The 15,179-nt window shown below is 47.2% G+C and overlaps 1 protein-coding gene across 1 annotated transcript; it reads right to left on the reverse strand.

Annotated features, from left to right (window-relative positions):
• Positions 1 to 11,979: 11,979 nt before the first annotated feature.
• Positions 11,980 to 12,912, reverse strand: LOC135442107 (olfactory receptor 14I1-like). The gene has a single exon (XM_064701658.1). The coding sequence runs from the start codon at positions 12,910 to 12,912 to the stop codon at positions 11,980 to 11,982; it is 933 nt and encodes a 310-aa protein (XP_064557728.1).
• Between the last annotated feature and the right edge of the window lie 2,267 nt (positions 12,913 to 15,179).

Raw genomic sequence — 15,179 nt, forward strand, 5'->3', positions numbered from 1 at the left:
GGAATTAGAAAGAAGCTAGAACTAGTGGGGCCCTGGAAAAATGTTAAAAATAGACTCTGCAAATGTTAGGCTTTGTGTTTGCCAGATCATGTGAAATTGCATCTGCATAAGGAGTATATGATAAATGATATAATTGTTAGATGTGATGATTGTTTAGTAATTAAATATAATTAATGTACAATCATAAGAAGAATCGTGACAAACTATGTTAGAAGTTTGAGGGGAGGGGGGGTCACGAGGAGCCCATGCTTGGATGAAATCTATGTATACAACAGAGCAATAAAAGTTTAATAATTAACATGAAAGTTATATAATGATAGAATATAAAAACATGTTCATCCCAAATGCATGTTGGAGACAGATTTGGGTTTGTACCCCTGTCACCCAGAGCTCTTCAATAACAGCACCTGCATAGAATCATTCTCGTGATTATGTGCTTCTGAACGCTGACAGGAGCAGTGGGGGGAACACCTGACAGTGAGGGGATTTACATAATTATAAATCCTTTAACTGGCATTGGAACTTGACATAACTATTAAACATTCAATAATTTGTAACTAACATTGGAACTTTATATAAAGTCCTTTAACAATGAACTTTATATCAACTCCTTTAACAATGTATTCTCTACAATTTCCATCTCTAATTCTTCGTTAGGATTAAGCCTGCATCAATTAGCAATTACTTCTTCTTGAAAGTGCAGTTTTCTTACAATTTTTAATATTGATTGTGAATTTGCTTAGCATCTTGATGTTCTTGATCATTCATTACCATGATTACTTTTACTTCTTTGTTATTAAGCTCTTCTGGTATCCTTAAACTTGCTTATACAGCAGATATTACAACTCGGATTATACAGGGGAGCATGCAAGGTAGGAGGATTAAACTAGCAATTTCACATGAGATGACAAAGGCTGTTTTTTTCCAGCAGTTTCCTTTTAATGACCAGAACTTGTCCCACCAGCTGGTATCGAATGTAGGGGTCCACTCTTGTGTTCCAACAGAAACTAACTTCCGGATTTCCTTTGAGATATTTCTAATGACTTCAGTGCGGTTATCCATTTATAAGCAGCACTCGAGGAGTTAAATTTTCCACATGTGCTTCTGTGGGATCTCAGCACCTCAGGACTGAGGTGGCGAGTCACCGAGACCACCCTTGGGGGGCTCGGGAGTCCTGGAATGTTGCCAGAAGTGTCTGGTGGCTGGACTTTGATCCTACACAGGAGACGACACCTGTATGAGGATAGGAGGGTTTCACCGGGGTGAATGGTGAAGGGATTAGTTAATTAGAGGGTGAAACACAGGGTTTAGGATTTCTGTACAGGGGGGTTTAGAGAAGTAAGATGGAGGAATTGGGGCGTGTCCTGTCCTTCTTCTTCTTCTTCTTCTCCTCCATCTTCTGTGGTGATGGTGGCACTTTGAGATTGGTCATTACTAAAAGTGCACTGGGCAATAAGGGTGAAAGGTATTGGGGAAAAATGATAAATATTGTACACGTAACTTTGGGTATAAAGATAGGTGACTGCCCGGAGGGCAGGGGAGTGTGCTCATGGCTGGCTGCTGAGCAGACCTCTGTCGGGCCGAAAGAAAATCTTTTAGATAAACAATTAATAAACACAGAGACCGAGAAAAGAACTGAAGCCTCTTCTGTTCCTTTGAAACGCGGGCTGCTCCAAGGCCACCCCGGGCCTTTCCAGGCCATCCAAACAGCCGAAAACCGGACATGCTTCCTTCCTGGGCTAATAAATAATCTACTGCTAGTCTGATTTGATACACCGCAGTTCTAGTCTGGGATAGTTGGTCATTTATGTGGTCTGAAGCCAGAGAGGCTTGGTTCGATCCCATCTCGAGTACTGCTTGTAATCTCAGAATCCGATTTAACCCCTATAAATTGGGGTCCGGTGTCTCCAGGACCCATCTTGAGCCCAGGTCGCTGGTCAAAAAGTATAAATTATTTCCTGGGGAGTCCATACTGTGTTTTTCTGTGTCTGGGTTCCTCCAATTTCAATTAAGTTTCTCTTTGGTCAGCTAGATCTGTTCAATTCATCATATACTGGGACACTTGGTTCAATCCAGACTCTTTTGGGAGTAAGAGAAATGACGGTTTAGTAATTCCGATAGTGCAAGTGCTGCTCCACTCCCCGGGTAATTCAGTGTAAGCCACATTCCCACATATCCAAACCAGGTTTTCTGGAGCTTTCCAAGAAGCATCCTTAATAGTCATGGGAAATTCCCAGTACTTGGATACTTCTCTCACTCCCTAGAATGGGTTTATTCCTTTTCCAGTACATTCATGGAATTTATCTCCTTGTCGGTAGATACACCCCATTTCTTTCTTCCCAATGGACCAGTATTCAGTGGGCTCTCTAGGAATCTGTCTAGCTACTGGATGTTTTACTTTTAATCATCTTTTACAGGACATATCTCCTACTGGGGTTTAATACATTTTGCCTTTCCTAGATATACACTACTCTTCTCCAATTATTTTAGACGTTAATTCCCACCATTCTTTTCCTCTTTGTCCAATAGTTGGTACTTTTTGTCTTGTTTGTGTCCATTTTAAGATATCTATTGGTCTTAAGCTGATCCCTACCCAAGGCCAGACTTTGGCCATTTGTGTATTTCCACAGATCCAGTAATTAGTTACATTCAACTCTTTACTGATCTTTTCCACTAAATCTATGAACAAGTTTTCCCACGAGATGTTTCTAGATCTTCTTTCTCAATTTATTGATGTTGTTACTTCTTTCTCTTTCATTAAGTCTGCTGTGCCTTTTTGATTGGACTTATATTCAAAGCAAAGCCAAGCATCTCCTATAGGACACTCCCCAGGCAGTCCTTGCTGGTAAGTGGCTATATTTTGTGAAATCCAGTAAGTCTTCCCTTCCCCTTGACAGGTTGGTAACAGAGAGAGGTTGGCACAGTTTAAGTTTAAATTTGTATGTACTTGTATTAAAGAACTTGTTTCTTCCCCTCTGTAAAGGGGGTAGTAACATTTAGCACAGGGGCTCTTCTGACTTCCCAGCGTGTTGTTAACAAGTTCGATCAGTAAGAGCATTCCCAGGAGTCTGGTATGAGGCATTCCCCTAAACTCTACAACTGCTGAGCTGCACCCAGTGATTGGAGTGGCTGTTTTTAGGCGGACTGTAGACTCACCCAGGCTTGCCTCCTGGTTATGCTTTTCTCCTACAGAAGAGCTCATTGGTTTCAGTACAGAGTTTTTTATTCTCTCAGTGTCAACACATTTGATTTTTCTTTTCTAATTTATTTTTGCCCTGATGGATGCTTTATGGGAGATTGCTTTGTACACTAAGATTGGAGTTAACTGGGGTATTTTAACTTTTTAACACAAAAACATACTCCTAAAAACCTTGAATTCAATGGTCAGATGACTTTAAAAATTTTCGGTATCCAAAATGATACAAAAAATACTCCAAACAAATAACGAGGTATTTATTCTTATGCCTAATCCTACAAAATCACAATGTACGCTGAAACAAACAAAGGCTCCAACACAAACTAAAAACTGTACATTCATTAATAACCACTAACTAATAATAAATGCAACAGGAAAGTATCTACTTTTCAAACTCAAAAGTAAAATATAAATAACATTAACTGCAATTTTTAACAGTTCTTTACAAGTTTTGATTATTTAAACAGTTCTTAACAAGTTTTGATTATAAACACTCTCTAATAGTCTTTAGGTCTCCTCTGGAGGGTTACCTTTAGATCGTCTGAGTGATTAGTCACAGTCCATTCATTAGAAGACTTAGTAGGGGATGTGGTTGGTTTTGACTCTTCAGTGGGAGGTGGTACAGGTCCTTTAATCTGGGTTATATGTGTCCACCCCTTCTCTTGGGTCATATGGCTGTATTGGTGGTGAGTAGGACCTGAAAAAGGCCTTCAAACTTAGAGGTTAAAGGTGCAGAGTTCCACGATTTAACTAACACCCAGTCCCCTGGATTGATGTTATGTCCCTTAGTGTCTAAGGGAGAGGTTTAAGGGAGATAGCCCTTTTTCCTAAGATCTTTGAATCTTCTTGCTATGGCCTTTAACTATTTTTGGGCGCCTATCTGTCCTGGATTAATTCCTGTGCTATATGGGGTTGTCAAGAAGGGGAGTCCAAACATCATTTCATCACTTCAAGGTGAAGCTCTTATACCTGATTGAGGCCTTGTTCTAATTTGTAACAGTGCTAAGGGTAGACATTTAAGCCAACTCATCTGGGTTTCTGTAACTAATGTAGTTAACCCGTTTTTGATGGTTTTATTCATCCTTTCTACTCTTCTGGAGCTCTGGGGATGCCAATGGGCTGTGCAACCTCCATTTCATTCCCAGGGCTTCAACGACCTGTTGTAAGACTTGGGCAGTAAAATGTGGACCTCGGTCAGAATCGACATTATTTATCTACCCTTATCGGAGAATAATGTTTTCTAAGATTGCTTTTGTGGCTGCTTGGGCTGTCTCTGTTTTGGTCAGGAATGCCTCTACCCAATGGGTGAGGTGATCACTAATAAGTGTCTGTATCCCTGGTGTCATGGTTTGAAACCACCACACCTGGACAGGGGACATTTCTGTGAAGTCTACCTGAACACTTTGGAACGGCCGCAAGGCCATCTCTCTTTCCCCAGATCAGACAGTACTCTTCTCATTACTTTCTGATTAATTTGTTGGCAAGTTAAACATCCCTTGGTAACTGCCTTTGCTATGGTGTGTACTCCCATGCACATATGATCCCTTGGAAAGTGGTCACATAATCCTTGTATTCCCCAATGGGTCAACTCGTGTAACTCTGTCATCACCATTCGGGCTAGAACTTTATTTAAAATTTGCTGTCCTTCAGGGGTCCACCATTCTCCATTTTCTTTTTGCTGTCCTCTCATCTTTTCTAACTCTCTTAATTCTTTCTCATCAAAGATGGGTCTTTCCTCTTTTCTTTCTCTACTAGGTGTTCTCTCTATCTTAAGAATTTTAACTGGACTTTCCTGTTCCAAAGCTACTTCTTTCACTACTTGATCAACTAATTGGTTTCCCTTTATTTCAAGGGTGTCCCCATTTTGATGTCCTTCTATGTAAACTTTGGCTATCTCAATTGGTTTCCTTAGTGACTCTAGTACTAATTTTATTAGCTCTTCATGTATTGAATTTTTGCTTTAAGAATTAAGGTACCCCTGTTCTTCCCATATTTTTCGAATGTATGGGCAATCCCAAATGCGCACCAGGAGTCGATATAGATTCTTCTTTTATCTTTTTCTAGTAAATCTAGACTTCTCTTCAGGGCACAGATTTCACAGCACTGGGCAGGCCAATTTGAGGGTAGCTTTCCCATTTCCTCAACTTGCATGTTCTGACCATCTGTGATTGCATATCCTGAGACCTGTTTACTGGCTACCATTCATGATGATCCATCTGTAAATAAAATTCTCCCATATGGGAGGGGCCCATCTTCTAAATCTTCTCTCACTTTAGTCTGCATTTCAATAATTTCTAAACAATCATGCTCCAGGTCTGTTAACAGCTCTCCCGTGAGGAACTGGGCTGGATTTAAACATTTTGAAGTGACTAATTGGAGGCCCTTGGTACTTATTAGGATGACTTCATACTTTTGTATTTGGGCATCGGTTAGCCACTGAGGGGCCTTGTGACTTAAAACATCTTTCACATTGTTTGGGGTATGAACCCGGATCTTCCCCTTTCAGGTTAGTTTCTGTGTGTCTTCCATTGGGGTGGCTGTTGCTGCTATCACTTGCACACAGGCTGGCCACCCTCTGGCTGCTGGATCTGGTAACTTGGAGAGAGATGCGACCGGCTTCCTGCATCCTCCCCAGTCCTGTGTAAGGACTCCACAAGCTATCCCCTCTTCCACGTTTACCAATAGGTCAAAGATCTTTTTAAGGTCTGGTAGACTTAGTACAGGGGCAGAAGACAATTTAGTTTTCAGATTCCGAAGCTGTTCCTCGTCATTTGAGGTCCAGGTTACAGGCTCTGAGTCTATCAATTTGTCATATGGAAATTTAACACTTTTAGTATACTGATCAAGCCATAATCTTCAATACCCAAACAAACCTAGTAATTTTCTAACATCTCTTTTGGTCTTTGGGGCAGGGATGGACAGAATTCCCAAAATTCTCTTGGGGCTTGACCTTTTATACCCTTGGGTGATTATATGTCCTAGATATGTTACTTCTTATTCCACAAATGGCAGTTTATTTAGTGATCCTTTTAGACCTTTTTCCCCTAAGAAATTTATGGACTGTATGCTAGAACATTTAACTTTGTCTTGTTGTCCCCCTGATACAAGTAAATCATCACCAGATTGTGAAATATGTACCCCATTCTCAGGTTTAAACTGTTCTAGGAATTCTTCTAGAGCTTGCCAAAGAGATTGGGGATTCTCTAAACCCCTGGGGAAGACCTGTCCACCTTAGTTGCTGTTTTCTTTTCTTTTCAATGTCCTCCCACTCAAAGGCAAACCAGTTCAGGCACTCTTCAGCCAGGGGACACGCGCAGAAGGCATCTTTTAAATCCATGACAGAGAACCATGCATGCTCCTGAGGTACTTGGCTTAAAAGGGTGTGCGGGTTTTGTACTACCGGGTGCCTCACAACCATTCTTTTATTAACTTCTCTTGAATCTTGTACTAATTGATACCTTCCATCAGCTTTTCTCACCGCTAGTATGGGAGTATTACGTGGAGATATGCATGGTGCTAAAATGCCTTCCTTTAATAGCTGGTCAATTACTGTGGCTAGTCCTTTCTTTCCCTCTGGGGAAATTGGATACCGCCTTGCCCGAATGGGGGAGATGTCTTTCTGCATCTCTACTTCTATTGGTGGAATACTCAAACAACCAATTTTTCCCTCTCTCACTCACACGTTTGGGTTGATTTCATCTATGTCTCCCTTAGCTGAGACCATTATTTGTACTACCATTTTTCCTTCTTTTGGCATTACTCTAATTCCCAATTTGATTTGTAAATCATGTCCTAATAAATTATGACCTAACTTGGCGATGTAAATGAAATTAGCTCAACACTCTCTTGAATTTCCTCTAATTTCTACATCTTCTATAATCTGGGCCTCAAATGGTTCTCCTTTGGCCTTTCGTACTCTGCAGACCTTTTTACAGACTGTGATTCCTGTTGGTATTTTAGTCACACATGACTTGTCTGTTCCGATATCAACTAAAAATTCAAATTCATCATTCTGGGGACCAATCTCGAAATTTACCAGGGGCTCTTCTAGATGATTCATTAAATTCCCCAGAGCATAGAACCCTTGACACCCCTATTCCGCATACTTCTCGTCTCTTCTTAAGATGTTCTCTAGAGTTTCTTGCTCCCAGACTATGGCTTCATCTAATTGGAGTTTCTTACAATTTCTCTTTAGGTGTCCTTTCTCTCCACAGTAATAACAATATTTGTCACTGGGTAGAGCCCTCTCCCCTTTCGGTCCAATAAAACCTTTGTCTCTTCTAAGTGGTTCTACTGGCCTGTCTTTGCTGGCTCCCACACTTTCTCTGACTATGGATACCATAATTTTAGCTTTTGCTTTTGTCTTTTTTTCTTCTCTTCTCAGATATACTCTTATGGCTTCTCTCAGCAGTTCATTAATACTTTTTTCCTGCCAGTCCTCTATTCTTTCCAACTTTCATGTGATATCTGGCCAGGATTTAGTTACAAATTGTACCTTGAGAAGGACTTGGCCTGTCGGAACCAAGGACACCCCTCTGGATGCCCTGGCTGACACGTGCCCCTGGCAGGGGGCTGGGGAGTCTTGGCAGAAAGCCAAAGATGCCTGGGATTTTTCTCTTAACCCACAGAGCAAATTACCACCCTTGTATGAAGAATTACAAGTCACAAAAGTTTACATAGAATGATAATGAATCTGTCACAGGATGTAAAATTGTATTTTGGGGATTTTTATATAGAGGTCTAGGAGGCAAGATGGAGGGACTTGGGTTTTGTCCTATTCTTCTTCCTTCTTCTTAGACTCCACCTTCTTGGTGATGGTGGCATTTTAGGATTGGTTTAGAGTAGAAGTAGACTGTCTAACGTAGGTGATAGGTAATAGAAAATAATGATAAATAAAGTACACATAGTTCATAGGATAAAACGAAGACACCAGCCCGGGGGCAGGGAGTGTGCCTCTGTCTGACCTCTGGCAGGCCAGAGAAAAAATGTTATAGATTAGAAACAATAAACAACCTTGGAAACCAGAACCAAATAATTCAGACTCCTTCTTTGGAACACCAGGCTGGGAAAAAAGGATTCTCGGATCATCCCTGACCACAGGGAACCCGAGACTGGCCTTCTGGGCTGTCTGGGTCAACATCTGAGTAAATCTGGAAGTTTTGCTTTAGCCTATTAAGCCATGGTGCTCGGGTCTTGTGTATTTCCTGGGTGCCGTCAAATGCTAACCTGGTATTACTCCCTCTAGGCACTGATTCTTTTATCCCTCTGGTCATCAGGGACCTGTAATCTCTTATGTTCCTTCTCCCCTCTTCTTGACTAGCATGCCAGTCAGGCTCCACTGAAGGCATTTTTTGGTCACCTGGGGCCCAGGTTGGTTTTCTCGCTCCCAGATTTTCATTCCTGCAGTTCTTATGAATTGAGTCTCTTCTGGGGAAAATAGGATGTTAAAGGTGGAGTTCAGTTCTGCCCATGTATAAATATTAGGGCTAAAAATGGATCAATTTGATTTGCTATTCCTACTAGGTCTTCCACTAAATTTCGCAATTCTTTCCTTAAGTTTCTAACTTCAGACACAGTCAAAGGAGCATTTACAAATCCAATCTCACTGGCCACCCCGCCCATGGGAACTTCTCTGAGGGGGAACAATTTTTCCACTTTAGGCTCCTTGGACCGGGTGTTACAACATCAGCTGTGGAGGCTGACTGGGTAACTTCACTCTTGGGCATGAGATTCTGAGATGTTGTTTGGCTTCTCATTTGTGCTGGGGGAGGCAGAGCAGGAACTTGCTGGTGAATAAGGGGTGCATGAGATGGCAGAGGTAAGGGAACAGTAGTGAAGGGCAAGAGAGTAAGGAGAGGGTTGAGGGGAAGGTGGTGGAGGTATAACTGGATTAGGTGGTGGTAAAGAACTGCCAGCTGGGAGAGAAGGATGAATTGGGTCCACAGCAAGAGGAATTGGAGGAAGGATTTCAGGTACTGCAAGGGTAGGAGGTAGGAAGTGGTCAAGGGGGGTCCCACTTTTTGTTAGCCTCCCAGCCTCTTCTTCTTTTACTTTCCTAGCTTGCTTTCCCTCTTCTAAATTATAGACTCTTGTATTTTCCTCCTCGGAGGTGTACCTTAGCCAACAGGTGACGTTCTGTATGTGATGGGCCTTTGGCAGGAACTTGGGGCCAAAAAGAAGGTGCATCACCTTTGGACAGAGAGGTAGGTATCTCAGGATATGTTTAAGGATATTGTTAACTCATGCAGAAAGAAAATTAGAGAGGTGAAAGTTTAAGGCTTAACTAGGCCACTTCTGTGAAGGATAACAAAAATGTTTCTATAAGTACATTAATGTCAAAAGGAGGTACAAGGACAATCTCCATTCATTATTGCGGGAGATATGGTAACCAATTATGAGGGAAAGGCTGAGGTACTTAACTCCTTCTTTGCCTCAGTTTTCAAGAATAAGTGAAGTTGTCCTCAAGACAAGTGTTCTCCTGAGCTGGTAGAAGGGCACAGGGAGCAGAACAGCCCTCTCTAATCCAGGAGGAAGCAGCTGGGGACCTGCTGAGCCACTCAGATGCTCACAGGTGTCTCTGGGAGCAGATGGGATCCATCCCAGGGGGATGAGGGAGCTGTGAATGAGCTCCCCAAGCTGCTCTCCATCATTTACCATAGGTCCTGGCTCAGCAGGGAGGTGCCACAGCACTGGAGGTGCCAATGTGAGCCCATCCCCAAGAAGGGCTGGAAGGAGGAGCTGGGCAACTCCAGGCCTGTCAGCCTGACCTGGGTGCCCGGCAAGGTGATGGAACAGATCACCTTGAGTGCCATCACAGGGCACCCACAGGATGGCCGAGGGATCAGAGCCAGCCAGCGTGGATTTCAATATTTGCATTGATGATCTGCATGAGGGGACTGAGTCCAGCATCAGGAGATTTGCAGATGAGACCAAGCTGGGTGTGAGTGTGGATGTGCTTGAGTGTAGGAGGGCTCTGCAGAGGACCCAAGGATGCAAGGGACTTTGTGACACTAAGCAGTCTCATGAAACCATAGAAACCCTTGTGACACTCTAGGGCCTCATAGAACTGGGGTGACCAAGTTGGCTGCAAGTGTTGTTCTGCTGGACAGTAGGAGGGCTCCTTGCAGAGGGACCTGGAGAGGCTGGATCCAGGGCCCAAATCCAACAAGGTGAGGCTGAACAAGACCAAGTGCTGGGTCCTGCGCTTTGGCCACAACAACCCCTGCAGTGCTACAGGCTGGAGACAGAGTGGCTGGACAGCGGCCAGGCAGAAAGGGACCTGGGGGCACTGATGGACAGCAGGCTGGACATGAGCCAGCAGTGTGCCCAGGTGGGCAAGAAGGCCAATGGCTCCTGGCCGGGATCAGGAATGGTGTGGCCAGCAGGAGCAGAGCTGGATTCTTCCCTGCACTCGGCACTAGTGAGGCCACACCTCGAGTGCTGTGTCCAGTTCTGAGCCCCCAATTTAGGAAGGCCATGGAGGGGCTGGAGCGTGTCCAGAGAAGGGCAACAAGGCTGGGGAGGGGTCTGGAACACAAGTCCTGTGAGGAGCGGCTGAGGGAGCTGGGGTTGTTTATCCTGGAGAAGAGGAGGCTCAGGGAGACAAGGGGGTGTCAGGGCAGAGGTTGGACTTCATGATCTCCCAGGTCTTTTCCAACCTTGCTGAATCTGTGACTCTCTGAAACCATCCTTGGAGCAGTGGCAACAGCATCTGCAGTGGGACATAAAACTCCCAGCCCATGGGAACAAACTTTCTGGCTGACTGCAGAGGCCACGACAAACCTGAGTGGTTTCCCTGGTGTCCCCCAGCCCTTGCTGGCCCCAGGGGCTGATGGCATTTGTGCTCCCTCAGGTTCATGTCCCCACACCAACAGCATGGGGGTGCTCCCCCTGCTCTGTGCAGTGCAAACAGGGGCTCCTGAGCCAGTGCTGCCGTGTCTGTGCCTGCAAGGATGGGGCACCTGTGTGAGCTGGGGGAGAGGCCAGGGCTGCAGAGGGGGGATGTTGTTGGCAGCTCCATGAGGACGCTCTGGGACGCTGCCCTGGGCTGTGCAGTGCACTGGGGATGGATCAGCCCCTGCTCTGCTGCTCCTTCCCATCTGCCCCAGGGCCCTTGCAGAGCCCCAGCCATGCTGTTTGCCCCCAGCCTGCCCACGGCCAGCCTGGGGCTGCTCACGGGGCTTTTCTGTGCTGGGCATTGGCCTGGGCGTGTTCTTGAGAGAGCCTGGGCAAGGAGCCTGGAGCCCCCAGGCCCTGGGCTGAGGCGTCAGCACTGCCCCAGCAGTGCCCATGGCCTGTCCCTGCTGCAGCCCTGGCACTGCCACCCCCAGGGCTGTGCCCGGCCCCGAGAGCACTCAGGCCCTGCAGCAACACCAGGGCCACCAGGGCAGCGGGGCAGGGCCACGGCAGCAGCACTGGCAACACCAAGTGCTGCTGCTGCTGCTGGGCACAGCTGCTGTGCCAGCCCTGATCTGCCCCAGCTCTGCACACAGACATTGCTGCTGCAGCTCCAGAGAAGGCAACAAAAGGGGGATCTGTGGTGAAAACTCTCCTGGGAGAGCCTTTATTCTGTCTAAAGCCACTGAGACAACAGCTCTTCGTTGACACAGTCTGAGGCCACAGTAAAAGTTGAGAGAAAAAAAATGAGAAATGGCACCAAAAATGGCCTTCCTTTGCTGTAAATAATAATAAAAAAAGAAAGACAGAAAGAAATCGACCACCAAACCCACATAGTATCAAATATCACTTTTATTACAAGTCATTTGCAGAATTTGGCAACTAGTTTAATGCTTGTGAAACCATCCAGTCATCAGTCTCCACACTGCAGCCTTGAGCTCCTGGTTCCTCAGGCTGTAGATGAGGGGGTTCAGGGCTGGAGGCACCACTGAGTACAGAACTGACAGGGCCAGATCCAGGGATGGGGAGGAGATGGAGGAGGGCTTCAGGTAGGCAAATGTGCCAGTGCTGAGAAACAGGGAGACCACAGCCAGGTGAGGGAGGCAGGTGGAAAAGGCTTTGTGCCGTCCCTGCTCAGAGGGGATCCTCAGCACAGCCCTGAAGATCTGCACATAGGAGAAAACAATGAACACAAAACAAGCAAAACCTAAACAGGCACTAAAAGCAAGAAGCCCAACTTCCTTGAAGTAGGAGTGTGAGCAGGAGAGCTTGAGGATGTGTGGGATTTCACAGAAGAACTGGCCCAGGGCATTGCCATGGCACAGGGGCAGGGAAAATGTATTGGCTGTGTGCAGCAGAGCATAGAGAAAGGCACTGGCCCAGGCAGCTGCTGCCATGTGGGCACAAGCTCTGCTGCCCAGGAGGGTCCCGTAGTGCAGGGGTTTGCAGATGGACACGTAGCGGTCGTAGCACATCACAGTGAGAAGGGAAAGCTCTGCTGAGATGAAGAACATAAAGAAAAGGAGCTGAGCAGCACATCCTGAGTAGGAGATGTCCCTGGTGTCCCAGAGGGAATTGTGCATGGCTTTGGGGACAGTGGTGCAGATGGAGCCCAGGTCGCTGAGGGCCAGGTTGAGCAGGAAGAAGAACATGGGTGTGTGCAGGTGGTGGCCGCAGGCTACGGCGCTGATGATGAGGCCGTTGCCCAGGAGGGCAGCCAGGGAGATGCCCAGCAAGAGGCAGAAGTGCAGGAGCTGCAGCTGCCGCGTGTCTGCCAGTGCCAGCAGGAGGAAGTGCCTGATGGAGCTGCTGTTGGACATTCCTTCACTCTGGGCATGGTGGACTGTTGAAACAAGACATTCACAAGCCGGGACAAATTTCCTTGAGTCAATTCTTTTGTATTTTGTTGCACATTCACTAAAAATTACTTTTCTTTCTTTGGGGAAATTTCACTTAGTTTTGGGGGTTTTTTTTCTAAGTTTGGGTTTGTGCTTCTGAGTTATTGCCTGATCTTCAGCATTACTCTCATCCTGAACACACTGGAGCCCAGAGGGAAAACAGGGTTCCCGGTGCCCCAGTGCAGTCAGACCTGCTGGTGTCACACAGGTGCCCTTTGATCAGTATACCTCCCTCTAGTTCAGCATGATTGCACTTCAAACATCCTTGAAAATAAAGTGGACATTTGACGGTTCCAGTTTCATTGTCAACATCTCTAAATTTTTCCTTTTCCTTCTGCAGCTGGACAGGGAGGGATACCAAGGGTCGGTCTGGCTCTCTGCATCCTGGAGTTGTGCCTACTGGGAGCTGTTTCTCTCTATCCCAGCCCTGTCCCTGCCAGTGCTGCCCGAGCCCAGCCCAGCCCTGGGGGCTCAGCTCTGCCCTGCAGACCCCTCCCAGCACAGGGCACTGCCCAGGGGCATCTCCCTGGCACCAGGGCCTTAAGGGCAGGCCAGACAAACAGAGATGCTGCAAGCCAAGGTGCTGCTGCTGCTGTCTGTACGGAGAGGAGGCTGAGGAGGCTCTTTCTGAGGGAGATCTGAGGCCCATCTGCTGATGCCCAGGGTGACAGTGCAGGAGTGTCAGTGACACAGCCAAAGCTGACAGCCCCTTTCCCTTCCCTTCAGGAGAAAGCTGAGAGCAGCCCTGGCCATGCAGCACCATCTCCAGAGCAGGAGGAATCTGCCCTGATGGGGGTGGCTCCTTCCACCTCCAACTTCTCCCCTGCAGCGTCCATGGGGAGCTGCCAGGCAGGCTGAGAGCTGCCCCTGGCAGGTGGCACATGGCCTGGGCTGGCCAAGAGCCCTGAGGGCTGCAGGAGCTGCTCTGCAGGACATCCCTGGGCACCCCTGGCTGCAGCCCCAGCTTCACCCCCTGCAGCTGTCCCTGGCAGCAGGAGCCGTCCTGCCCTGTCCTTCTGACAGTGCCCAGGGCAGCCCCGCTCTGCAGCACATCCTCCTCCTCCTCCTGCTCCTGTGCCACAGAGAAACTGGGAGAGTCCTCCTGACACATCCCCCAGGCTGTGGGGTGTGCTGGCTTCAGGAGATCCTTCCAGGAGCACAGGGGACATTGCCCTGCACCCACACACTCACCATGCTCAGGGCTGTGAAGATCTTCCCCCAGGTGCAGTCTCAGCTCACTGTCTTCCCAATCCCGATTGCCTTCTGCCTGTCTCTGCCTGGCTCGTGTCCCCTCAGTGCCTGCAGGCAGAGCCCTCAGGCCTGCTGGGCTGGGAGAGGAGCTGGCCCTGGGAAGATCTGTTCCTTTAAAGCTCAGCAGCACAGACACAGCACAAGGAATTTAATGAGCCTCTTGTGGATTTGATGTTGTTTACATCAGACTCAGTCCCTGAGAGAGTGTTCAAAAAACTTCTCAAGAACTCAAATTTAAAATGAAACTTTGAAGTTTCTTGACGTTTTAATGGTTCCCACTGAGGGACACAACTGAGAAAGTGTCCCCAGGTTCCAGTTAGAGCAGAACACTGGAGGCAGTGATGACAGCTGGGGACAAACAAGGCCAAGGTGTCTCTGGTGCTGAGCAAAGCTGGATGTGTTTGAGGAATGCAAAGGGCCAAGGCCTGAGCCCCAGCCCCTGGCCAGGCAGATGCTGTCCCTCCCTCCTTGCTCAGGGCTCTTGCCGGGTGGGGACTGGCAGGGGATGTGAATGGGCCAGGGGAGGAGCATGGGGCGCCCCTGCCAGGGTGCGAGCAGGACAAGGAGGGAATGAGCCCCAGGGCCCGCAAGGGGCCTTGTCTCCTGCTCCTGCCCAGGGCCCGGGCCCAGCAGCCAGGCCAAGTGCGCCCAATTGGGGTCTGGCAGGGCTGTCTTGAGCTGCTGCACATGCCTGTGCCTGGCACCCGGGTGTCTACGGGGCCCGCCCCGCACCTGTTATAAATAGGCTTGATAGGCCCAAAATTCAAGCAGCAACCCAAATTTTTTATTTAAATGTAGGTATGAGCATACAACCTGGTACAGTGGGGGATGTTTTTTTCCCCAACTGCGCACCCGATGTCGAGGGGTTACAGGGATTTAAGGGTACACATAAGCTTTTTCCCCGCATTTCTATTTCCATTTTTTCTCACAGCAGATTC

This window comes from Zonotrichia leucophrys, unplaced genomic scaffold (genome assembly GCF_028769735.1).
Source record: "Zonotrichia leucophrys gambelii isolate GWCS_2022_RI unplaced genomic scaffold, RI_Zleu_2.0 Scaffold_1150_15179, whole genome shotgun sequence".
Classification (NCBI taxonomy): domain Eukaryota; kingdom Metazoa; phylum Chordata; class Aves; order Passeriformes; family Passerellidae; genus Zonotrichia; species Zonotrichia leucophrys.